Below are 26,286 nucleotides of genomic sequence, written 5' to 3'. Positions count from 1 at the left end.
ACAAGCTAATTCTTGCATTGAGAGTTTCCTATCGTGAGCCCGAATAAATTAGATCTGTAATCATTGGAGTTTAGAAGAAAGAAGGATTACCTTATTATACAAGATCCTGAGGGGAACTGACAGGGTAGTTGTTGACAGACACAAAATACTGGAGTAACTCAATACTGGAGTAACAGGCAATATCTCTGGAGAGAAGGAATTTGTGACGTTTTGGGTCGAGATGCTTCTTTCCTTGTCTGGAGAAGGGTCTTGAAACAAAACATCACCCATTCCTTCTCTCCAGGGATGCTGCCTGTTCCGCTGAATTACTCCAGTATTTTGCGTCTATCTTCGGTTTAAACCAGCATCTTCAGTTCCTTCCTATGAGGGTAGTTGTTGACTATGGAAAAAGCAGTATAAGATTTCGTTTGAAATGATGGGGATAAGAGGTCAGAGACGGTGCTGGAAGAGGGGTTGTGTTTTTGCTGACAGGGTAGATTGTAGATTTTCAGGTTATTAGCAAGTTTAGAACCATAGAGAGAGATAAGTACAGGATTAGGAACTTCAATTTGGGGATCAGGAGGCCAAGGAAGTTAAGCGAAGAAATTATATGTGAAAGAATCAAGGTAAAAATTCCATAGAGAATGCAGACAGGGAGACTGTAAGTAATCGAGTCAGGGGATATTGGGGACAGAGGGAGGGGTTCCAAGTGACAGTTGTAGGTACTGAGCAATGTTAAGGTGTGATTGAGAAAGTTGGAGACGGAAAATTCAGTTGAAGCTCAGGAAATTAAGCAAGCATCAGATGACGAAAGCCACAATCAAAGTATTGCAGCTTGTACCTTGTTTAAATGGACTTGGTCTGTCAGTAACCTGTTGTCCCGCTCCATCTCGACGGAGACATCAAGTGGAGATGCTGCCCAGACTTTGGATTGCGACGACCGCTCTCCTGTTTCTTACCTCGTGCATCCTGTGTACAAACCCAGGCTTGAAAGTAAGAGTGACACAGAAAGCTTTGGACTATGGTGAGTGTGGACATCTCTCCGCCAAGATGCGGGGCTTATATTCTGTAAAGGTTGAAGCACTAAAAACAATTGCCACATGTCGTGACTCAAACTGCCAAAGTAAAAGTAGAAACATTTTTGTAAGATTTAAAAACTTGAGAGGTTCGTTCTACAGGCGGAGAGGGGGAGAGGAGGGCTGGGGTAAATCAGACATAATCATCTTAAGTGGCAGGGCAGGCTTGATGGGATGCGTGGCGTACACCTGCTCCCACCTGTACACGTGTGCTCAATGTCCAGGGCATTATTCCTGTATGTTGCTTTTTCCCCTTTTTTCATCTTCAAAACAGTGCCCACCTCTGCCCTTCTCCATCCTTTGAGACTGGTGGAATGCCCCCTTCTGCCATCGCGAGCCCCAGACTCTTTCTCAATTCCCACACCTATCACTAACAAATCCCCCATCAACTAACACAGAAATACACTGCACACATTCATTAATTACTCATACACACCTGCTGTTAATGGGTTTATTCATTCGTTATGGTGGTTCTCTTGGTCCCTCTTCATCTCTACTGCCATGCCTCTGCAGTGGCTCCCTGTGCTCTATAGCATTTGCACCACACAGGAATCCATTGGCTCCCTGTACGTCTCCACTGACTCCCCTGCCTCACTGCTGGAACCCTCAACTCCCCTCCTACCCACTTGCTCCTTGTCCACATCCATGACTCTTCCTTCTTCCATTGGCTCTCTGTGTTCCAAGCACTAGATCTTTGTGCTCCCTAAAGATTGGTTTCCTATGAGTCTGTTAACACTTGCACCTGGCATATTCAGTAGCTCCTTGTACCAATCTGTTGTCTCCCTGTGTTTCACTGCACCCCTGGTTTCCTGACCATCTCCCCATCACTGCCACCCTTTCTGATTACTGAGCCCAATCCTCTGGACTAGCCCCTTCTCGATTGTTGGCCACCTGGGTCCTCTATCTCACTGGCTCCACAAATTATTCTCCAAATGGTTCTCTTATTTCTGAATGTCTGCATACCCTTGTGAAACCAAGCCTTGCTGAATTCCTTTGACCTACATGTCCCAGGCTGGGCCCTCAGAACCACCTTAGTAGTGCAGCTGGTAGAGCCCCACAGCACCAGAGACCCGGGGTTCAATCCTGAACTGGGTCGCTTTCTGTGTGGAGTTTGCACGTTCCCCCTCCATGGTTTTCCTCCGGGTGCTCTGGTTTGCTCCCACATCCCAATAACATGCGGGTTTGTGGGTTAATTGTCCTCTGTAAAAAATTTCCTTGAGTGTAACGAGTGGGTAAGAAAGTGTGACTAGTGTGAACAAGTGATCAATGGTTGACTCATTGAGCTAAAGGACCTGTTTCCATGCAGTATCTTTAAACTAAACTAAGACACTCCAACCTTTCTCTGACCTTATTGCTTTTAAACACCTCTTCCACAGCAAACAAGGATGTAAAATACACACATTTTGCCTCCTTTCTATAGTACAATTTCACGAACAAAACATTTAATCATTTAAAGTTCACAATCCAAGCCTTGAGAAATTAATATTGTAATCACATGGCTCATTTCATTTTTCTCTCCGCTGATGCTGAATATTTCCAGCATTTTCTGTCTCGATAGTAACACTAACTATTAATCATTAGTTACTAACCGAAAGTGTGTCTAGTATGGGATGGTTCCCTCTGTGTAACTTCAGACACTCCTGCCACTGGGCTATGTAGCCCTTGGCATCAGTAGCTGGACAGATGTGAGTATCCAGCCAACCATGTGCATTGGTACCCTGGGGGAGAGGGTTGAGTAACTAAGACCATGGTTGTGTTGATCCAAACCCCGCTGTGCACTGAATTCTTGCATGTTTTTTGCTCTGCAGGCCGACAGGTTGGGATCGGTGTTTTGCAACAGAAGTTGCGAGAAATGCGTATTCCAGATATGAGTGGTAAAGTGCGAGTAAAGTGGATTGGCAAAATAAAATACTCTGTCAAATCGTGAGTGGAATTTGTGTTGGTTTTTAGCTCATGTGTATCAGCTGTTAAATGCAACTGTTATTTTAGGGCTGGTGGTCTCATTACCACATTAAACTGTGTTAACTGGCGTTGATTATTCATCTTTGTAAATACCATGCCGTGCGTTCAGCTGAGGTTTGGCAGCAACAATGAGCAATACGTTCCATTTATCCACCACCCTTTGTGTGAAATAATGCTTGCCCCACACATCTACCTTAAACTTCCTTTATTGGACTTTAAAGCTATGCCCTTTAGTATTTGACAGTTACATAGAAACATAGAAAATAGGTGCAGGTGGAGGCCATTTGGCCCTTCGAGCCAGCCTTTCATTGTGATCATGGCTGATCATCAGCAATCAGTAACCCGTGCCTGCCTTCTCTCCATATCCCTTGATTCCACTAACCGCTAGAGCTCTATCTAACTCTTTTAAATCCATCCAGTGAATTGGCCTCCACTGCCCTCTGTGGCAGAGAATTCCACAAATTCACAACTCTCAGGGTGAAAAAGTTTCTGCTCGCCTCAGTTTTAAATGGCCTCCCCTTTATTAGACTATGTCCCCTGGATCTGGACTCCCCCAACATTGGGAACATTTTTCCTGCATCTAGCTTGTCAAGTCCTTTTATAATTTTATATGTCTCAATAAGATCCCCTCTCATCCTTCTAAACTCCAGTGAATACAAGCCCAGTCTTTAAAATCTTTCCTCATATGATAGTCCCTCCATCCCAGGGATTAACCTTGTGAACCTACGCTGCACTGCCTCAATAGCAAGGACGTCCTTCCTCAAATTAGGAGACCAAAACTGCACACAATATTCCAGATTTGGTCTTACCAGGGCCTTATACAACTGCAGAAGGACCTCTTTGCTCCTGTACTCAAATCCTCTCGTTATGAAGGCCGACATGCCATTAGCTTTTGTCACTGCCTGCTGTACCTGCACGCTTACTTTCAGTGACTGGTGTACAAGGGCACCAAGGTCTCATTGCACTTCCCCGTTACCTAATCTGACACCATTGAGATAATAATCTGCCTCCTTATTTTTGCCGCCAAAGTGGATAACCTCACATTTATCTACATTATACTGCATCTGCCATGCATCTGCCCACTCGTTCAACCTGTCCAGGTCACCCTGCAACCTCATAACATCCTCTTCGCAGTTCACACTGCCACCCAGCTTTGTATCATCTGCAAACTTGCTCGTGTTACTTCTAATTCCATCATCCAAATCATTAATATATATTGTAAATTGTTGCGGCCCCAGCACACTACATCCACTGGCTCTCCTTCATCCATTTTACTTGTCACATCCTCAAAAAATTCCAGAAGATTAGTCAAGCAGGATTTCCTCTTCATAAATCCATGCTGACTTGGATTTATACTTTTACTGCTATCCAAATGTGCCGTTATTACCTCTTTAATAATTGACTCCAGCATCTTCCTCACCACCGATGTCAGGCTAACTGGCCTGTAATTCCCCGTTTTCTCTCTCGCTCCTTTCTTGAAAAGTGGGATAACATTAGCTACCCTCCAATCCACAGGAACTGATCCTGAATTGATTGTTATGATTGTCTATACTATGCAATTTGTAATTTTGTAAACTTCCATCAGGTCTCCCCACTCCCCAGCAATGTTGACCTTGTTTCATCGACTAGAGCGTTCGAGGATGCCAAAAAATCTGGGATGGATCAATTATATCTGAAACTTTCTAAATAATGAAAAGTCTGGATAGAGTGCATATGGAGAGGATGTTTCTACTAGTTCGAAAGTCTGGGACTAGACGCCATAGCCTCATAATAAAATGACGTACCTTTAGAAAGGAGATGAGGGGGAATTTTGTTAGTCAGAGGGTGGTAAATTTGTGGAATTAATTGTCACAGAATGTTGTGTAGGCCAAGTCAATGGATATTTTTAAGGTGGCGATTAAAAGGTTCTCGATTAGTACGAGTGTCAGGAGTTATGGGAAAAAGGTGGGAGAATGGGGTTGAGAGGGAAAGATAGGTCAACCATGATGAATGACAGTTGACTTAATGGGCCGAATGGCCTAATTCTGCTCCTATAACTTATGAACAGATGAACATTCTAATGCTCATCTTGTGTTCCTAGTTTCTGCATTTTAAATGGACTGTGAGTTTGACTTTTATTGAAATTCCTGAAAATAAAAATAATCATAACAGCATTCTCTTTAAAACGGCTTCTTCCTTTATCCTGTCCATCTGTAGCTATGATGAGAATATAATGTTAACTCATTGCACCAATCTTGTCTGCAGGATACAAATTTACCAGTTGGGTTTACCACAGTCTGCTCTGAAATTCATTGCTGGCCAGGGCATTCAGCTCTCCATCACCAATGGTTTCATTGGTGTGAGGGGCAACTTTAGAATTCGCAAGCACTTTTTGTAAGTATTCAGTCTTTGTTTTACCTTTTGTTATTTTTCTTCTGATCTTTTTGGTGGAACTGGGTCAATTCCAGGCTTGCTGTCCACGCCCTGCTTTGTGTTGACCTTGAGAATTGCAATGAGCTGCTGTAATCTGTCTCCTGTTACTTCTTCCCTCGTCCAAGGGAACAGAGGCTGGTGCTCAACTCTTATCATTCTACCCTCTATTGGTTGCTGCACTTTATAAAATGAATTTGGATGTGATGCTGTTGTTGATTCTATTATCGATAATTGGAGAAGATACAACATTTTATTGTGAGAACTGTGGCATAACATCCTATTCGATGCCTAATATATGTCTTATCATCATATCATATCATATATATACAGCCGGAAACAGGCCTTTTCGGTCCTCCAAGTCCGTGCCGCCCAGCGATCCCCGTACATTAACACTATCCTACACCCACTAGGGACAATTTTTACATTTACCCAGCCAATTAACCTACATAGCTGTACGTCTTTGGAGTGTGGGAGGAAACCGAAGATCTCGGAGAAAACCCACGCAGGTCACGGGGAGAACGTACAAACTCCTTACAGTGCAGCACCCGTAGTCAGGATCGAACCTGAGTCTCCGGCGCTGCATTCGCTGTAAAGCAGCAACTCTACCGCTGCGCTACCGTGCCGCCCACTTATATGCAATATATTTCTTTAATCTATTGAGTTTGTAAATGAAAACCAATGCGATGGAGAGAATGATGGGAATTTTAACCCAACCATAAACCTCCATCTTAAAAACCCCACAGAATGGTTGGTGTTAGGTGAGATGTTACCTTTTTTAAATGGTCATATTTGACCCCAGCACGTCTCTGATTCATTCACTTTCAGATTCAACAGAAGTGGAACTAGAATGGGGTCACGAACTGATTCCTAGAAAGTGGGGGGCTGTTTAAATGTTTTAATGAGGCCGACAGCTTCTGATTTGGCTGGGGAACACACCAGACACTGGACAGATGGGATATTTATGGGAGGAGGGAAACTGAAGATATCTTGGAGGGAACAGTTTTCAACACCTCTTGGAGAGCAGGTGTAAGCAGCAAGGTTTCCTCAGTATTTCTGCTCCTTTCGGCCCCACTCATCCTCACACTCCCCCAGATCTGGGGATGGGGCACATCTCTCCATGCCCAGGTTATCTGACAGCCTCGCTCTCTCTCTCCTGGAGGCCTCAAGTTGGAAGCTGACTCACATCATGTTGCACCCAGGGCTCTGAATCCTGCTCCATACTCTGCTCTCCGCTTGACTGGAAGCAAAGTACACCGACCAGGCTGATTGTCTGACAGACAATCAGTCAAGAAGAAAATTCCCTTGGTGTTGGGTTAATGTTGCTTCTCCTGTGGAGAAAAAAGCCATGTTTTATATCTGTCATAATATCTTGTTATGTAATTAACAAGCCACATCAAACTTGGTGTGTGCTTAAAAAGACCGGTGATATTAGGCCGGGAGTTCCCAAAGAACTCTGGTAGTGGGTTCACCGGACCTTAGCTGTGTGACTGCTGCAGGACATAGACTGGAATGACTGGGCAACAGCTCCATCATAGTTGGATCTTGTGGTGGTGGAATGAGCTTCATGGGACAGCATAATCTCTGGCCCAAAACTGATGGGCTGAACGACCTGTTTCTCTGAAGCAAAATTTATGCAATTCCACAAGAGCACCAACTTCTCAAAACTCTATCCTTCTGGATGGTAACTGAGTGCGGTTTAATGCCAGGGACAATAAATACTGGCAGAGCAAAGCATCTCCGTTCATTAGTAAGTTTGTCTTCCAATGGTTATTTATCTGATGACTTATGCCATCTCCTCATGTCTCCTCACAGTCGGACGAGTGGATCATTTGAAGTGGCTATGAGCCGTCTGTCAATATCACAGACGATAGGAATGAGCCGGGACAGTACAGGCCGCCCAGCACTCCGAAGTGTGGCCTGCTCGACCAATATTGGGAAAGTAGATGTCAAGTTCACAAAAAAAAAACGGTAATGTACAAATTAATTTATAAAAGCAACCTCAGAATATTTCCGTTTTTTCTCTTGCGTTCTTGTTTTCTCTCCCCCGTGCTCTTTCGTGCCATGATGCAGCTTTACAGGAGAAGTGGTGGGGCAAGAGTTGGCAATTGAAAGGAGGGGTTGATTGGCAGATAAGTTGGATGGGGTAGAAAAGGGTGAAGGTTGTAAGCAAGGCTGCAGGTAATCTTGTATATATAGAAACATAGAAACGTAGAGTTCTAATCAGTCCAATACAAGAAGAAGGTAGAGATTTTGGAAAGGGTGCAGAGAAGGTTTCGCAGAATGATGCCTGAATTAGAGAGCATTAACTACAAGAAGTTAAACTTGGATTGTTTTCTCTGGAACCCTAGTGGTTGAGGGGAGACCTGATGGAAGGATTTAAAATTAGGAGAGGCTTAGATAAGGTTGACAGTTGGATTCTTTTTTCCAGCATGGACATATCAAATACTAGTAGGCATAGCTTTAAACTAACAGGGACAACGTTTAAAGGAGATGTGTGGGGCAACTCTTTTACACAGAGGGTGGTGGGTCCTTGCACAACACTGCCAGGGATGGTGGTGGAGGCAGCTCATTGGGATGTGATAAATTTAATGTTGGTAGATTTGTGTGCAAGTATTGGCATATTGATGGGCAGGAAGATGGCATTTGCAAAGAAGATGAGAGTTGATCTTGGCATCATCCAGCAGGAACTTTGTTTTTTGCGGACATGCAAAGTAATTTTCAGCACACCTTGGGATAAACGTCACTTTTGAGGACTATGGGTCAAATGCAGGCAAATGGGACTCACATAGAACGCCAACCTGGTTAGCATGAACTAACCAGGGCTGAATGGGCTGTTTCCATGTCATATAGCTCTATGACTATGATTCTAGGAACCAGGGAGAGAAATCCATCCTGGTATAATAGAAAAGCCCACAGAGTAGGGTTGCCAACTGCCCTGTATTAGCCGGGACATCCTGTATATTGGTTTGTCCCATACGGTACTGCCCTTGTCCCATATTAGGCCCGGAGGGCATTGTAGGGCCGGACATTGTAGGCCCAGACACTGTAGGCCCGGACACTGTAGGCCCGGACACTGTAGGCCCAGGGGGCCACTGTAGACCCGGGGGCCACTGTAGGCCCGGACAGTGTAGGCCTGGAGGCCCGGACGCCGCCTAACAGAGGTTGCGTAGCAACTCGCCTCCCAGCCCGGGTGGCCGCCATTGGTGGAGCGGGAGTACGTGGCCGTTGGCTGGGTGAGATCACGTGGGGCGCGAGGCGGTGACGTCACCTTTTGTCCCTTATTTGGGAGTGAGAAAGTTGGCAACCCTACCACAGAGGTCAAGACTTGAGCTAGTCCTGGGCTTAATGCTCAGTTGTCAAAGGCACAACAGCACAGAAATAGAAGATCAAGCCATCAACCTGGAATTATAGCACAGTCTGTCCCTCATGGAGGCTGCCTGACCTGCTGAGGATTTCCAGAGCTTTCTGATTTATTTTTGAAGTGCAATTGATGGTCTTGAAATCTGAAACCGAAGACCATGGCAAATGGACACATGAAATATTTAATGTTGCCTGACCTGCCTTATTGAAATAAATACATCCTGGTGGTAAATGTGAAGAGCAAATGGGGAGGAATCCTGAGTCCAATTCAGAAGCCTACCGATGGGAGATGCATTGAGGTGTATGGGATAGTGTTGACACAGAGCATTGATGAAATGTGGTCACAATGTGGTGCAGGGTGCATGTGAAGCCCAGGTGCTGTTTGAAGATAACCTCATGCAACTGCTATTGATCTGCAGAGTTTGTTGCAGAAGGGAAAGGCACCGATGCAAAGTCATTACAATGCAAAAGGAGACCATTCAACCCACTGGGTCCATCTTCCACTTGGGCAACAAAGCATGCAGCATCCGTGGAGGGAAATGGAGAGAAGTGGTGGGGCAGGAGCTGGCAAGTGAAAAGTCGATTTAGGTAAAGAAAGGTTTGGCAGATGAGTCAGATGGCGAAGAGAAGGTTGAAGATAGTAACCAAGGCTGCAGGTGAGAAGTGGAGAATACAAGAGTGCAAATGGTGGAGTCTGTTAAGAAAGGAAGGAGTGAAATGTAGCACCAAATGGTGGGTAAAAGTGAATGCAGGTAAAATGTCACCTCTACACTTAACCTGAGTGTTTTCTGTATTTGAGAGTGTGTCTGCACAATACAAAGATTTATTTTGTTTTGACTGTATAATTGTGCTTTGCAGATGGTTGTATAATCTGTTCCGCAAATTCCTCGAGAAACCCATTCGTAACGCTCTTGAACGTCAGGTAGGTCAGCTTCCCTCACCATTCATGTTGAGTAATTGTGCCGTTACCTTGCACAGCATTTGAGCTGTATAACTCATGGTGGAACTACTGAAACATGGTGATCTCCTCATTGTCATTTACTATTTCTTTGACACAGATTTGTCCTAAAGTCTCCAGTGCAATCAGCGGATTGGAAAACAATCTAAAGACCATGGAAAGTATGTTGTTTTAAATTCTCCCTCCTCATTCTTCCATCACCCTCCAAAGACTCTTTCAAGATTGCTGCTTCCGATCCTCCACCCTCGCTCTCCCCTCCCCATAGCTGGTTCCATCAGCCCAGTTTTGTTTGCTCCATCTATCATCCACCTGGCTCTGTCCCAATACCATTCCCCCTTCAAGCTTTGTCCAGACCATATGGAGGTTAAAGATGAGAGTACAAGATCTGTACGGTAATTTGATAAGGATGGAAGGACTGGATACATAGATGAGAACACAAAGAAGTTTTGTAAACCTTGGGATTGAGGCCAGTGACTAGTGGTGTGCCTCAGAGTTCGCTGTTTGGTCCATTACTATTTGTGATCTATATCAATGATTGGGATGAGAACATACATGACAAAATTAGCAAGTTTGCAGATGATATAAAAGTGGGGGGTATTGCAGATAGTGAACATGGATGTCAACAATTGCATTCAGTTCTGGGCACCATGTTACAGGAAACATGTTGTCGTTGGAAAGGGTACAGGGAAGATGAGCGTACAAGATCTGTACAGTAATTTGATAAGGATGGAAGGGCTAGATACATACATGACAGCACAAAGAGGTTTTGTAATAGTTGAAATCTCAAGGATTTTAATGCAGGTGGTGATGGTACCTAAAGAATCAGTACTCATCATTGAGGACTTCAGCAGCAGCAGACAGTAGCTGAAGTAAGTGATGTGTTCTAGAAACCGAAGGATGGAGCTCTGGCAACAGACTTGATATGGCGCCACTGAGGATGCCAAGCGGTTGTTTCATCTCAACTCTCTAGGAGCTGGGGAAGATCAAGAGTCAGACTAACTGTGCCACACATAGACCTGGAATAGGAGCCAAATGCAGTCCTCACCTTTTACCCTGGTGGTAGCCAAAAAACAATCTGGATGAAGAATTTTGAATTTTTTTGTATTGATATTTTATATTTAATGTTCTTTTCCCTCTGTGTTCTTAGTATCGTTCAAAATGAACCAATTTGCTGAGGTTGACTATTCACTGGTTAATCAAATTCAAATCTCAAATAATGCCATGGACCTGGATTTTAGGGTATGCCCTGACTCCGCGGGGGGGGGGGGGGGGAGGGCGATGCGAATGTACATGGGCGGTTGGATGGGTTGACATTTGGGCTGTTTCATACTTCTGCTGCCTTTAGACTTATTCAAGACTGTTTTTGGGTTCTCCATTTATAAGTTTCCAATGGTCTGGTGATGGATGTTCACTATCCAGGCTCAAAAGTCTAATTGCTAACCTCAATGTTCTAGCACAACAAAAGATGACCTAGGTTTAGAAAAGCTTGATGTTAATTAAGATAAGCTTCTAACCAGTGCACTTTGCCCATCACCTTGACATTATCTGACCTGACATCCTTAAGAGTTTGGTCCCCCTATACCAAGAACTGTGGGAACAGTAACACACTCACCTCTTGAATCCTGTTCTTTGGTTCACGTTAGGACCAATGCAGTGATGGTCTGTGACCTTGTGGTCAAGTCCAAACTAAGGTTTTACTGGCAACAGAAGTTTCAAAGATATAGTTCATATTCAGAAGTTTGAAAGTTGTTGTTAAAAACAATGTTATTGACCAGCTCTTTCCATTATCAGTGCATTTTGTAACTTCAAAGGTTTCAAGGGTTTTTTAGTATCACGTGTACTTCTGGCAGTATATGAGATTTGATGTCTAATTCTTTTTATAGGGTCAATTCTACAGAGTGGGACAAAGGAAAGATCCTGCCTTCAAGCCACCCCCAATCAGTCTTCCCAGTGAATCCACTCACATGTTGTACTTGGGAATATCTGATTTCCTTGCGAACTCAGCAGGATTTGTGTATTATGAAGCTGGTATCTTACAAATGAAAATCACGGATAAAATGGTGGGTAAAAGCCGGCCTTTCATCAATCAAAGGTGTAGTTTAGTTTAATTTAGTTTACTTTAGTTTAGCAATATTGTTATGTGTACAATGAAAATCTTTTTTGTTGCATACTATCCAATTAGCGATAAGACTTTACAGGTACACGACTGATTTTCTGGCTTCGATATGATCTGGCACCTCCTTCAATCCAGACAAAATAACGAGAGCGCACTTGAAATGCGTCCCTGACATCCTTCCCGAAAATATGGTGCCTCGGCCAGGTGAGGCGCCTGATCTCGACCTCATCGGGACTTCCGATCAGCAGTTTGAATTTGCCCACTGCGGCCGGGGTTCTGGAACTCCAGCCCGGCTGGAGCTGGTGGATCCGTTCCCATAGCTGACCTCCGAGGCCGACTTTGTGGCTCCATATCTCGGCCCCCCGGTGGCTCAGGCAGACCTTTCCCGGTACCATTCAGTCCTGACCTTTGGTGCGGTCTTGCCTGAGTTGGCATGTTCTCCCTGTAGCCACATAGGTTTGGCCTGGAGGCTCAAATATCATAACACATCCCAAAGACACTCAAATAGGCTGATTAGCTTAGTACAATTGGTAGGTGGGAGAATCGGGGCCACTATTTTCCATGATAGAACAGGTTACTTGAAATAAATGTGGGAACAGGAGGGCTAGCATAAACTCAATGGGCCTAATTGACTCCTACATTGAGTGGAAAATATGATATGATGATATGATATGATATGAAGCATTGATTAAGACGCAGAACTAGTGTATTGATTAATAACTTTCATTAAATCTAAATTTATTAATAGAGCTTGAGTTCTTTACAGTTTAGTTTATTGTCACGTGTACTGTGGTACAGTGAAAGGCTTTTGTTGCGTGCTATCCACTCAACAGACAGACAATAGACAATTACAATCGAGCCATGTACAGTGTATAGCTAAATGTTAAGGGAATAACGTTTAGTGCAAGGTAAAACCAGCAAAGTCCGATCAAGGATAGTCCGAGGGTCACCAAGGAGGTAGATAGTTGTCAGGACTGCTCTCTGGTTGTGGTAAGATGATTCAGGTGCCTGATAACTGCTGGGAAGAAACTGTCCCTGAATCCGGAGGAGTGCGTTTTCACACTTCTATACCTTTTGCCCGATGGGAGAGGGGAGAAGAGGGAGTGCCCAGGTGCGACTCGTCCTTGATTATGCTGCTGGCCTTGCCGTGGCAGCGTGAGGTATAGATGGAGTCAAAAGAAGGGAGGTTGGTTTGTGTGATGGTCTGGGCTGCGTCCACAATTCGCTACAATTTGTTGCAGTCTTCGCTTCCTGAAGTTGATCACTATCTCCTTTGTCTTACTGACATTGAGAGAAAGGTTGTTGTCTCAACACCAGGACATAAGGTTGTCCGTCTCATCATTATTTGATATCAGGCCCACAATGGGGGTGTCGTCTGCGAATTTGAAAATTGAATTTGATTTGTACATGGCCGCACAGTCGTGGGTGTACAAGGAATAAATATGGGGCTGAGAACGCATCCTTGTTGAAGATGCTCCATTGTTGAGGATGCTCCTCATATAGATAATATAGAAATATTATAGAAATACTATTTTCTTTGCAATAGCTTCAATAATGCTCCAGGTTTTTGTCAATGCAATCTGCAGTCATTTACAAATCCAACCTCAGAATTGCAGTTGAGTTTGTAATCCACACCAACTGATTCACCACACTTGCCTTTCAAGATTGTCCAATGATACAGTTCCACAAATTACCAAAAATAAAACTGGCTAATTCCTTTCTGATTTCCTCAGATTCCAACTACATCACCCATCAGACTAAACACAAAGTCCTTCAGTGTGATCGTACCTGAGGTAAGTGTGTTTCATGGGTTAGTAAATTCTTGTCTGATATTAACAGTTCTTTATCCTATATCATATTTGTTATCATATCATGATTCTTTGCATGTTACTCTATGATGCGAAAGACGAGCATTACCAATGTAAAATACTGTAGATTCTAAAAACATAAAATAAAAAATAGCGTAAAATACTGATGCTTAGAGACCTGGCACAATCTCTGGAGAATGATTAATGGCAAAAATATACTTCTTAACAGCTGGAGAAGCTCTATCCTAACTTGCCGATGGAAATGCACCTGCGAGCCACTCGACCGCCAGTTCTGCAGGTTACAACAAACAACATCAACGTTCAAGCATTTGGTACATTTGACGTCTCCGCAGTCCTACCAAATTCAACCCTTGCATCACTTTTTGCCCTGAACATTGTAAGTACTAAAATCTACTTCTTCTGTAGTACTTCTTAAATTTTAATAGTCGACAAAACTATTGTCATGAGAAATCTCCTTTGTTATTTTGTCTTGTTGCAGCAAGCGAGTGTCTCTGCTCAGGTGAACATCCTTCAGATGAAACTGATTGGATCTCTACAACTAAATCAGTAAGGAAAATAAAACTGAAAGACTTTTCATGCCCTCACATGGGCCCAGTTTGCTGATGGAGCTTCACCTGTAAAAAAAAAAGTCATGGTTAAAATTTAGCGTAGATGAAGTCTTCAAATGTTTAGAGTGTGGCTTCACTCCATAACTTTCTGAGATATATTCATGACATATTCATTCTCTCCTACTGAATGCACAACTAACATTTTATACTTATTGAGAGCTAATGATAGTCAATATTGATGAAATATTTTTGCTTATTTCATTAATATGGTACTGAGGCCCGTAGATTAAAATGAACCTAGTTTAGACCCTTGATTTATGTTATTAGCTACCTCAGAAAGGATGCAACTTCTGCATTCCTAGATTAGGTTTAATCAACTAGACTTTTCTGTGACTCCTGTCGAGTGACATTGAGTGGGATTTGTGCAAGCATGATTACGATGAGGTTCACTGATTACGATGAGGTTCAAGCAACTACTTTGCACCAACTAGCTCAAAACTCAGGCAAATGGGAGAGCTTTATCGGGAGATTACTATATCCCGAGAGAACTGATGCCCTTCAAATTGATTAAAATCTCTGTCCAACGCTGCAAAAAATTAAAGATAAGGAAAGCCTCATCTGTCAGACATGCTGCCTGCTTAAATTAAGCCCTTCTGCCCGCATTGGCCCCATGGCCCTCTATTCCCTGCATGTTCGGGTGTCTATCTAAAAGCCTCAGAAACACCACTGTTGTAATTGACTCCATCACCACAGTGGCAGTGTGTTCCAGGCATCTATCAACCTCTGTGTAAAAAGAACGTCCTTTAAACTTAACCACGTTAATTCCCGGGATGTCGGGACTGCCATGTGATGAAAGAATGGGTCGACTGACAATAGACAATGGACAATAGGTGCAGGAGGAGGCCATTCGGCCCTTCGAGCCAGCACCGCCATTCAATGTGATCATGGCTGATCATTCTCAATCAGTATCCCATTCCTGCCTTCTCCCCCATATCCCCTGACTCCGCTATCCTTAAGAGCTCTATCTAGCTCTCTCTTGAATGCATTCAGAGAATTGGCCTCCACTGCCTTCTGAGGCAGAGAATTCCACAGATTCACAACTCTCTGACTGAAAAAGCTTTTCCTCATCTCAGTTCTAAATGGCCTACCCCTTATTGTTAAACTGTGGCCCCTTGTTCTGGACTCCCCCAACATTGGGAACATTTTTCCTGCCTCTAACGTGTCCAACCCCTTAATAATCTTATACGTTTCGATAAGATCCCCTCTCATCCTTCTAATGGACTGGGCTTGCATTCACTGGAATTTAGAAGGATGAGAGAAGATCTCATAGAAACATATAATATTCTAAAGGGATTGGACAGGGTAGATGTAGGAAAAATGTTCCCGGTGTTGAGGGAGTCCAGAACCAGAGATCACAGTTTAGGAATAAGGGAAAAACTATTCCTAGACTATTCCTAAACAGTTTAGGAAAAACTTTTTTCACCCAGAGAGTTGTGAATCTGTGAAATTTTCTGCCACAGAAGGCAGTGGAGGCCAATTCACTGGATGTTTTCAAGAGAGAGTTGGATTTAGCTCTTCGGGCTAATGGAATTAAGGGAAATACCGGGAAAAAGAAGGAACAAGGTACTGATTTTGGATGATCAGCCATGATCATATTGAATGATGGTGCTGGCTCGAACGGCCAAATGGCCTACTCCTGCACCTATTTTCTATGTTTCTATGTTTCTACTTTACCCCTCTGAACTTACAGCTATGTCCTCTGGTATAAATAGCTTTATTTCTCTCTGCAAAGTGTAATGTAAGTCAATCAGAAGGCTGAGACTTTCTACAAAAGCATTATACCAGGGCAGGAGGTTTTCAATTGTGCTATCCTAACAAATGGCTAATCCAACCAATAAGTATATTCAAGAAAAAGTGAACCTCTTCCATTGAACAGAACAATCAGTCAACGGCTACAACGGCCCATGATCCTTAGAATCACTATTGGTTTTTCTCACTGTTACAATATATATTTTTTTTCTATTTTCTTGATCATTACTACCCATTGACCATTATTACCGTTGAAAACCAACAGCTGTTGAGGTTTGCAATCCTTAGCATCTGAAAGGAAGGAAACCTGTTTCATGCAGCACTGAATGTGGCAAAGGATAAAGTGGAACAGTGTACGAGGACAGCACTGAGATAGAAAGGGTTGGTGCTGTTGCAGGGAGAGGTCGAGGGCATGCGTGCACTGAGGCGCGGCGATACGTCTGCATCTCGCGATGCAAAGAGAACAGCCCCTCGAGAAATGTGGGATAGCTTAAACATGCCTGTGATCCTATCCAACCCTGTCCATTAAATAATTCAGTACAAACCAAAGCTGCCATTTACATGTTGCCTCATTTCACTGTGCCATTATCTATTAGAGGAGTTTAAAGTCAGATTGCACAAACATTGTTAAAAAAACAACTTACTTTGTGATATAATGGTGGCCTGCTCTTTTACTTTGTTTTTTGTACAGTCTGAATTTGTCTTCTGGACATTCTAATGTTGGCCCTATTCCGGTAAGAAAATCTTCTTGCATGTTTTTAAGTACCTCATATTCTGCTTGGGTAGCTTATAACCCAGTGGCATGAACATTGAATTCACCAGTTTTAGTTAACTAGCAACCTCCCTTCCCTTCCCTCCCTACTTCCCCAAGCCCCACCTGGACTTGTACCTATTTCTCCAACTCTGCTCTGCTTCTATCAACAATCCTTCCTCTAGCTTCACAATTCACAACTATTTAAAACCTGTCTTATCATTTCTAGCCTTCGTCCATCCATCTCCCTTTCAAACCCCTCTCACCTGTATCAACCTGCCAGGCTGTATCCTGTTCCTTCTCTTTTCCAGCTTTCTCCCTCCCCCATAATCAGTCTGAAGAAGGGTCACAGCCCAAAACACCACCTATCCATGTTCTCCAGAGATGCTGCCTGACCACTGAATTACTCCAGCAGAGTCTCATCACAACATTTGGAAAGTTTCACAAAAAGCTGGAGTAACTCAGTAGGTCAGGCAGCATCTAGGAGAGAGGGAATGGGTGACGTTTCAGGTCGAGAACCTTCTTCAGACTGAACCACACATTTGGAAAGATACTTCTCAGATAACAGGAATGAAATTGGAAAATTCAACCTCTAAACAGTTGTTAAAAATCCAAGTTCCATGCAATCAAAACAAAATTAAATTTACAAAAGGAAAATACGGTGGATTTTTAGTTTAGTTTAGAGATACAGTGCGGAAACAGGCCCTTCGGCCCTGAGTCCGCACCGACCAGCGATCTCCGCACATTAACACTACCCTACAAACACTTGGGACAATTTTATATTTATACCAAGCCAATTAACCTGCAAACCTGTACATCCTTGGAGTGTGGAAGGAAACCAAAGATCCTGGAGAAAACCCATGCAGGTCACGGGGAGAACGTACAAACTGCACAGCCAGTACCCGTAGTCAGGATCGAACCCGAGTCTCTGGCGCTGTAAGGCAGCAGCTCCAACGCTACGCCATCAAAAATACTGTGGATGTTGAAGATTTTAAATACAAACAGAAAATGCTGCAAAATCCTGAGTGGGTGGTGAATGCAGAGTTCTCAGGGCGATGATCAATTAACGCCTTGTGCTGTGATGATAATCAGGTAGTCCCAGGTAGCAAACAACAGTAGTTCTGAATGTGGAGACAAAGGAGACTGTAAATGGTGGAATCTTGAGTAAAAAACAAAGCCCTGGAGGAAGTCAGCGAGCAGGCCGCATATATGTAGGGAACGGACAACGGTGGAGCTGTTGTAATGTGGCTGACAGAACTCTGCTGTGCCAAGGCCTGGCATCAGCTCTCGTACACCTCCTCATAACTTCCCCTGACCATGATCCCGCCACCAACACCAGACCACGATCTCCCAAACCATCACAGATCTCATCACTCCTGCGAATGTTCCCTCCACAACCTCCAACCTCGTTGTTCCCAGTCCCCACTCTGCTCAATACTATATCTACTCAAAATTCACAAACAGGACAGCCCTGGTAGGCCCATTGTTTCCGTTGCTATTGCCCTACTGAAGTCATCTCCTCGTATCTCGACTCTGCCTTAAATTAACTCCCCCCATTATCCAATCCTCTCCCACCTATATCCAGGCCACCCTCCACCACAAAGAACTTCTAATTCCTCAGCCCAGACTTCATAATCATTACCATGGACATCCAGTCCCATTACACTACCATTCCCTGTCCGGAAGGGCCTTAGGGCCCTCCATTTCTTCCTAGAACCAACCAGTTTCCCACAACTTACACTCACCTCCACCTATCAGAATATAGCAACAACTTCTAATTGTTCTAACTCTCTGAAGGTTCAGGGTGTTTTGGGTCAAATGGCTCCATTGTTGATTTCTCTGTCTCAATTCAAAGATATCTGAGCTGTTCTCTTTCTTCAGTAAAGGTGGTTTACCCCCCCCCCCCCCCCCTCCCTCTTTCCCCACCCCAGCAGTTGTGCATGAAGCCCTCACCCATGTCTCCTCATATCCTGTGGTTCTGCTCCTCCCTCCAGACAGAGCCTGGATAGAACTCTCTGGTCCTTACCTTTTACCACACCAGCCTCTGCATCCATCACATCATTTTCCAACATTATAATCAGCATCAATGCAAAACCACCACTAGTCACATCTTCCCCTCCTCACCTTTTTCCTCTTTCCACAGAGGCCACTGTCTCTGCAACTCGTTGGTTCATCATCCCATTTTAATGACTAACGTGGACTTGGTGGACCAAAGGGCCTATTTCTGTAGGGAAAAAAAACTGCAGATGCTGGTTTAAATCGAAGGTAGACACAAAATGCTGGAGTAACTCAGCGGGACAGGCAGCATCTCGGGAGAGAAGGAATGGGTGACGTTTCAGGTCGAGACCTTTCTTCCGCCTATTTCTGTGCTGGGTGTCTCCACGATCATAAATTAGCTAAAGCGACTGTCTCTAATAGATCTGTTCCTCTCCACTGAAATAAATGTAGTCACTGAATCTGTTTCAGTTCCAACCTGGGTCAGCTCCCTCCCCAGATTCCTCAATGAGCTAACAGGAAGCTAACATTCCTACCCTCACTCCCACGAGTTCTGCTCAAGAGTGCGGTCGAAAGGACCGCAGTGAGGACATCCTGGGAAGCTTGAGACTTCCTTGTTCATATGAGTGGTCTATGGGTTGTCAATTCCATCCTCCCCACAACAATGTCGTATACCATCACTCCCTACTCCCTACGGTAAACATCACATTATCCTAGGATATTAAACTGAGAGGATCCTTTTCACATTTTCTTTCTCTCATGTCTTGTTGAAGGTGGCTGGTCTGGAACTGATAATGAAAATTGCAGTAAAGTTAGTGGTGTTACCACAAGTCAATTGTAAGTACATGATGGAGACTGTTTGGGATATCCATTGTAAAAATTATGGTGATGATGGGGATTTCTCATTGAGAGAAATCTCATTTAGATGATGAAGTGCGTGCTGAACATCATAAGCTTTAGACTAGAAAAAATAAGCTTTGCTCATTTGGCCTGCAGGATAAATATGTTGTTCTGAGACTTTGGTTTGCAAATGAAATATTTTACTGACTTGATTATTCTATGTTATTGTATTGTAATTGTAATGTAAATTGCCAAATGGGAAATGCATGGATCAGATGTAATAGGAATTCTATTCCTTGCTAAGTCCGTTGAAGTTAAAGGGGCCTCCAACATATCTCCATTCTTTGCCAAAAGATAGAATCAACATTAAATTATCAACTTTCTCACACTCTCAGTTCATCACAAACTTCAATGCCCCTCCCCTCCCTCTCCCCCCACCCATTTTTTCTCCCATCTCTTTTCCCTGTGCTCCACCTGGATGTGTGCCCATTTCTCCCACTGCCCAGCCCTCCTTTCCTCTCCCCCCCCCCTTCATCTCTTTCTACTTACATTCCTTCCTCTGGCTTCACAATCAAGCCCCCCCCCCCCCACCTGTGTCCACCTACCTTGCTTTCTCCTGCCCGCACCTCATTTCCAGCTTTCTCTTCCCAATGCAATCAGTTTGAAGAAGGGTCCCGACCTGAAACATCACCTATTCATGTTTCCCCGGAGATGCTGCCTAACCTGCTGAGTTACTCCAGCATTTTGTGAACTTAATACTGTTGGATAGATGGGTGCAAGAAGAATATTTGCAAATTACCCCAGGATCAGACCAGATCAATCTGAAGGGTCCCAACCCAAAATGTTGTCTTGGAGTCATAGATACAGTGTGGAAGCAGGCCCTTCGACTCAATTAGCCCACGTTGATCAACATGCCCATCTACACTCGTCCCACTTTCCCACGTTTGACCAAAAAACCCTCTAAAGCTATCCTGTCCATGTGCCCGCCGAAATGTCTCTTAAATGTTAGGATAGTATCTGACTCAGCTACCTTATCTAGCAGCTCGTTCAATATACCCACCACTCTTATGTAAAGAAGTTAACCCTCAGGTTCCTATTAAATCTTTTTCCCCCTCACCTTAAACCTATGTCCTCTGGTAACTGATTCCCCTACTCTGGGCAAAAGACTGTGCATTTACCCAATCTATTCCTCTCATGATTTTGTACACTTTTATAAGATCACCCCTCATCCTCTTGCGCTCCATGGAATAAAGTCCAAGCCCACTCAACCTCTCCCTATAGCTCAGGCTCTCGACGCCTGGCAAAATCCTTGTAAATCTTTTCTGCACCCTTTCCAGCTTGATAACATCTTTTCTGATAAAAACTGAACGCAATACTCTAAATGTGGTCTCATCAACGTCTTATACAACTGTGACATCTAACATCTATACTCAATACTCTGACTGATGAAGGCCAATGTGCCTTAAGCTTTTTTGACCACCCTATCTATCAGTGATGCCATTTTCACGGGACTATGTACCTGCACTCCTAGATCCCTCTGCTCTTCAACACTCCCCAGAGTCCTGCCATTCACTGTGTAGATCCTGCCCTTGTTAGACTGCCCAAAATGCAACACCTCACACCTTTTTGCATTAAATTCCATCAACCATTCCTCAACCCATGTGCACAACCGATCAAGATCCTGTTGCAATTTTTTACAGCCATCTACGCTATCTACAATACCACCCACTTTTGTGTCATCCGCAAATTTGCTGATCATGCCTTGTACGTTCATATCCAAATCATTGATATAGATGACAAACAATGGGCCCAGACCGAAAATCTCAGACACACCACTAGTCACAAGCCTCCAAACAGCAACACCCTTCCATGAAGCCAATTTCCTATCCATTCAGCTATCTCTCCTTGGATCTCATGCGATCTAACCATCCAGAGCAGCCTACCATGCAGAACCTTGTCAAATGTTTTGCTGGAATCTATATATACAATGTCTACAGCTCTGCCCCCATCAACATTTTTGGTCACATCTTCAAAAAACTCAATCAGGTTTGTGAGACATGACCTCCCATGTTCAAAACCAGGCTGACCATCCCTAATCAGCCCTTATTCATCTAAATACATGTATATCTTATCCCTCAGAATACTCTCCAGTAACTTTCCGACTACAGTTGTTAAGCTCACTGGCCTGTAATTGCCAAGCATTTCCCTGCAGCCCTTCTTGAATAGAGGCACGATATTTGCCACCCTCCAGTCTTTCGGCACCTCACCTGTATTTCATGATAACTTGTAAATCTCAGCCAGTTTTCCACTCCCTTGGATCTATCTGACCAGGCATAGGAGATGTATTTACCTTCATATGCATCAGGACCTTCAGCGCCTCCTCGACCGTAATACTGACTGCCCTCAAGCCACTTCCATTGACAGACCCAAATTCACCGATCCCCATGTCTTTCTCTACAGTAAAGACAGAGGTGAAATACTCATTGAGGACCTTGCCCATCTCCTGTGGCTCCACAGCGTTGACTGCCTTGATTTCCAAGGGGTCCCATTCTCTCTCTGGTTATCCTTTTTCCAATTATATATAGAAAATCTCTCGGGATTATCTGCCAGAGCTCCCTCCTGTATTCTTTTGTCCCCCTGATTTATTTTTCAGCTTGCTCCTCCAGGGGTACACTTGATCACAGCTGCCCCATGACTCCATCTTGACCAGAGCCACAATATCTCTTGTCATCTAAGTTACCTTACGCCACCTGCATTGCCCTTCACTCTAACATTGACGAAAACCTGCTCCAATCAACTTGAGCGAGTTATTGGCTTATAATCTGAAAGTTGGCCTTGCTCCAATTTAAAATTTTAACTTGTGGGCCTGCCATGTCTCTATCTATAACTATCTTAAACCTGATAGACCAGTGATCGCTGGTCCCAAAAAGTAAAAATGCAGAGTACTTTTTAAATGCTGAGAGATTGAACAGTGATGGTGTTCAGTGGGACCTGGGTGTACTTCTACACAAATCACTGCAAGTTAACGAGCAGATACAACATCAATTAGGAAGCAAGTGATATGTTGGCTTTCATTACAAGTGGAAATTGGTAATTTTGTTTGGAGATACAGCGCGGAAACAGGCCCTTCAGTCCACCTAGTCCCGTGCAACCAGTGATCCCCATACACTAGCCAGTTCTCCACTCTAGGGACAAGTTACAATTTTACCAAGCCAATTAACCTACAAGCCAGTACATCTTTGGAGTGTGAAAGGAAACCAGAGCACCTGGGGAAAACCCACACAATCATGGGACGAACATACAAACTCCATCCAGATATTACCCGTAGTCAGGATCGAACCCAGGTCTCTGGCGCTGTAAAGCAGCAACTCTACCTCTACACCACTATGAGGTAGAAGGGGAGATATATCTTATTGTAATTCAACATGGTGCTGGTGAAAGACCACATCTGGAATGTTTTGTGGAAACGTGATCATTTTGCAGAAGAAAGGATAAACTGGCAAAGGGGGAGTGCAACAAAGGTTCATCCCATAATTCTTGGGATTGTCCTTAAGGAGTGATTACACCGGCTGGATCTAGAATTGAAATGAATGTGAGGTGATCTCAATGAAATATCTTAAATACTTACAGGGCTTGACAGAGTAGACTCAAGGGTGATGTTTTCCCCAGCTGGGGTGTCCAGATCAGTGTTTGCAGTCTCAATTTAATCACAAAGTCAAGAATCCTCTACCTAACACAATAATCCACTACCCAAGATTGTAGTGGAGGCTCGATCATCACAGGTATCCAAAATGGAGAGCAATAAACCTTTGGATGTTAAAATACCAGACCTCATTGCGGTGATATGCTGTGCAGTTGTGAGGGGCTGAATGGCCTACTCCCACTTCTATTTCCTGTGTTGGGTCTTTTAAATGTTACAGAAAATTCTCATATTTTTCCTTACAGTGAAACTGGCTAAAGGTGTCCCACTTCCAAATGTGAAAAACCTAAATTTTATAAACCCCAAACTTGTGGTGAACCAGGTGAGTAATTGCTAAATGTTGTGAAATACATGCGAATGAAGTTGGATCAAAACAAATGTCATGAGGCTCCAGTTTCCTGTGAGTGGAGACCTATGAGAGACCCTTTGGAGACCTATGTCCACCTTGTCCCATCTTGCCGATTTTGTTTCTTTAGAAACTCGATTACAGCGCAGAGTTTCGACATCTTTTTTAGCCATCAATTATTATGTTACAACACCATTTATTAGTGTGATCCTGAGCCATTCCCAATGACTTTAAATTAACTTTAGCATTAAATGTTTTGGTGCCTGACTTTTTTTAATGCTGGACTTTGAGAGAGTGCATTAGTGTTGGTGAACTTAATAATAATAATAATAATGCATTTTATTTATATAGCGCTTTTCATATACTCAAAGACGCTTTACAGAGATTTAGAGAACATAGGGAAATGAATAAATAGATAAATAAGTAAATAAGTAAATAAGTAAACGAACAGAGAAAGGAGACAGAAGGTGAGGTGACCTTCAGTGGTTGAAGGCACTTACCTTTCATTTTCATGATATGGATTTCAATTTGATCCCGGTGAAAGAAGTAAACACTGAGGCAGTTTAAAAAGGTATCATCTTTTCAATGCCTCAAAAATGGTTGAATATTTAGAACGATATCAAAAAGAGCATCCAACTTTTTAAATACTAAAGCGCAGCACACAAAAATAAGCCTTTATTACAACTTAAAATGTTTACAAAATTCTTGTTTGAGTACTGTAATCAGTTCTGGTTCTTAGACTTTCTGGTGGCCATCTTGGGATGGGAGTGGGTGCAGAGATTTGTGACAATGGTTCCAGAGTTGAGATGCTCCAGGTACATGACGAGGCTGGGGAAGATGGGATCTTGGGGTCCAGGTTCATAACTCCCTGAAATTGGCAACACAAGCAGAAAGAGCGGTAAAGAAGGTGTATGGTGTGCCTGCCTTCATTGCTTTTGGCATGGGGTATAAGAGTTAGGAAGTCATGATGCAGCTTTATATGGCTTTGATTCAGCCACTTTTGGAATAGTGCATGCAGTTATTAGAACGTCAGTGCAGGGAAGATGTATAGACTTTGGAGAGGGTGCTAGGGGTTTACCAGAATGCTGCCTAGATTAGTGTTTTTTTGCTACAAGGAGAGGTTGGACAAACTTGGATTATTTTCTCTAGAATGCCAAAGGTTGAGAGGAGACCTGATAGAAGTATATACAATTATAGACAGTCAGAACCTTTTTCCCAGAGTGGAGATGTCAAAGACTAGGGAGCATGGCTTTAAGGTGAGAGGGACAAGGTTCAAAGGAGGCAGATGCAATAGTGGTATTTAAAAAGCATTTAGACAACACACATTGTTATACAGGGAATGAAGAGCTGTGGGATTGGTTAATCTTGGCATCATGTTCAACACAGACATTGTGGGCTGAAGGGCCTGTTCCTGTATTGTGCTATTCTGAAGAAGGGTCTCGACCCGAAACGTCACCCATTCCTTCTCTCCCGAGATGCTGCCTGACCTGCTGAGTTACTCCAGCATTTTGTGAATAAATCGATTTGTACCAGCATCTGCAGTTATTTTCTTGTGCTATTCTAAGTTCTATGTTCTTGTTGGAACATATAAGACAAATGGGAGATGTAGGGAGTGTTCAAAGCCGTCAGCGAGTAACGAGAATAGGCGTGAGAAACTGGTTCCATTGGCAGGATGGGCAGGAGGCAGAACAAGGGGCAAGGTGACATGGTGACCTGTTGTGATCAGAAATGCACTCCCGATAAAGTTGCCAACGCAGATCTAATAGTTACTTCCATGGAAGGAACTGGACATGTCCTTGTCAAGGATGACCACAGAGATGATATAATTGAAAACTCTTTTAAAGGATGTTCCAGTCACTGAGGGCTGAATACCTCCTGTGGTGTTTGGTTTTGTTTCATGAGATACAAACAGTAAGCAATGAGATACAAACAGTAAGCTGTGAAGGAAGGATGGGAGAGCATTATTTTAATTTTAATATCTTGCTTCTTTTCAGAATATTCTGGTGATTGCATCTGATCTTCAATATCATCCAAGACTTTGATGGGAAATACAACCGGTCACTGACTGCTTTGATTACCTAAAATGATCTGGGCCATTTATTAGGCTGAGATTTTAAATGAGGCCACTGTTTCATTTTTTTGCATGTTGCCAAATATTAATTTCTAGCTTTATGGCTTTTAATCCAGTACATTACGAAAAAAAAGCTATTGTTAAACTTTATATGCAGAGTTTTTTATAAATTTCCAAATCTGAACTTTTGTTTTGGACTTTAATGCCCAAGAAAATGAAGCAGAAAGAGATCACTTCTGAAATCTTCCTGCAAACACCTTTGGGGAAAATTTAAAGCAAAGATCAGCAAATTAAGAGGAACAAAGCTTTTCCTCGAACAAGTAAAAGTAAATGTGAAGCTTCTTCACTTTAGATCTCAACCTTTCTTTGAGAAAGGGGTTGCGAGAAACGGTTGGTGTTTTGGAACAATTTTCATTTAAGCTCAACAATTTGCGCTGACCCCCAAACAGTGTAAATCCTTCAGTATATCTGTGCATGGATATTTGTTATGCCTGATAATCATGAAACAACTTCTGCAATCTTTCTGTGGAGGAG

The 26,286-nt window shown here is 43.3% G+C and overlaps 1 protein-coding gene across 1 annotated transcript; it reads left to right on the top strand.

The window, feature by feature from the left end:
* The first annotated feature begins 891 nt into the window (after nt 1-891).
* On the top strand, nt 892-25,723 carry LOC144604617 (bactericidal permeability-increasing protein-like). Its single transcript, XM_078419236.1, has 15 exons — nt 892-1,003; nt 2,864-2,978; nt 5,262-5,390; nt 7,242-7,397; nt 9,648-9,711; nt 9,848-9,908; nt 10,895-10,986; nt 11,631-11,807; nt 13,597-13,656; nt 13,901-14,068; nt 14,171-14,238; nt 16,741-16,783; nt 19,569-19,632; nt 23,581-23,657; nt 25,676-25,723. Exons 1-15 carry the CDS (start codon nt 892-894, stop codon nt 25,721-25,723), a joined length of 1,434 nt encoding a protein of 477 aa, XP_078275362.1.
* The last annotated feature ends 563 nt before the right edge of the window (nt 25,724-26,286 follow it).

Source organism: Rhinoraja longicauda, chromosome 22 (assembly GCF_053455715.1).
Source record: "Rhinoraja longicauda isolate Sanriku21f chromosome 22, sRhiLon1.1, whole genome shotgun sequence".
Lineage (NCBI taxonomy): Eukaryota > Metazoa > Chordata > Chondrichthyes > Rajiformes > Arhynchobatidae > Rhinoraja > Rhinoraja longicauda.
Note: the sequence above shows the minus strand (reverse complement) of the source record. Positions and strands in the feature narration are given on the sequence as shown.

Excerpts from the sequence above, each read along its gene's own strand:
- LOC144604617 (XM_078419236.1), top strand. The coding sequence starts at position 892 with ATGCTGCCCAGACTTTGGATTGCGACGACCGCTCTCCTGTTTCTTACC. Across the intron at positions 5,391-7,241 it reads AGAATTCGCAAGCACTTTTT|TCGGACGAGTGGATCATTTG; the intron begins GTAAGTATTCAG and ends GTCTCCTCACAG. Across the intron at positions 23,658-25,675 it reads CCAAACTTGTGGTGAACCAG|AATATTCTGGTGATTGCATC; the intron begins GTGAGTAATTGC and ends GCTTCTTTTCAG.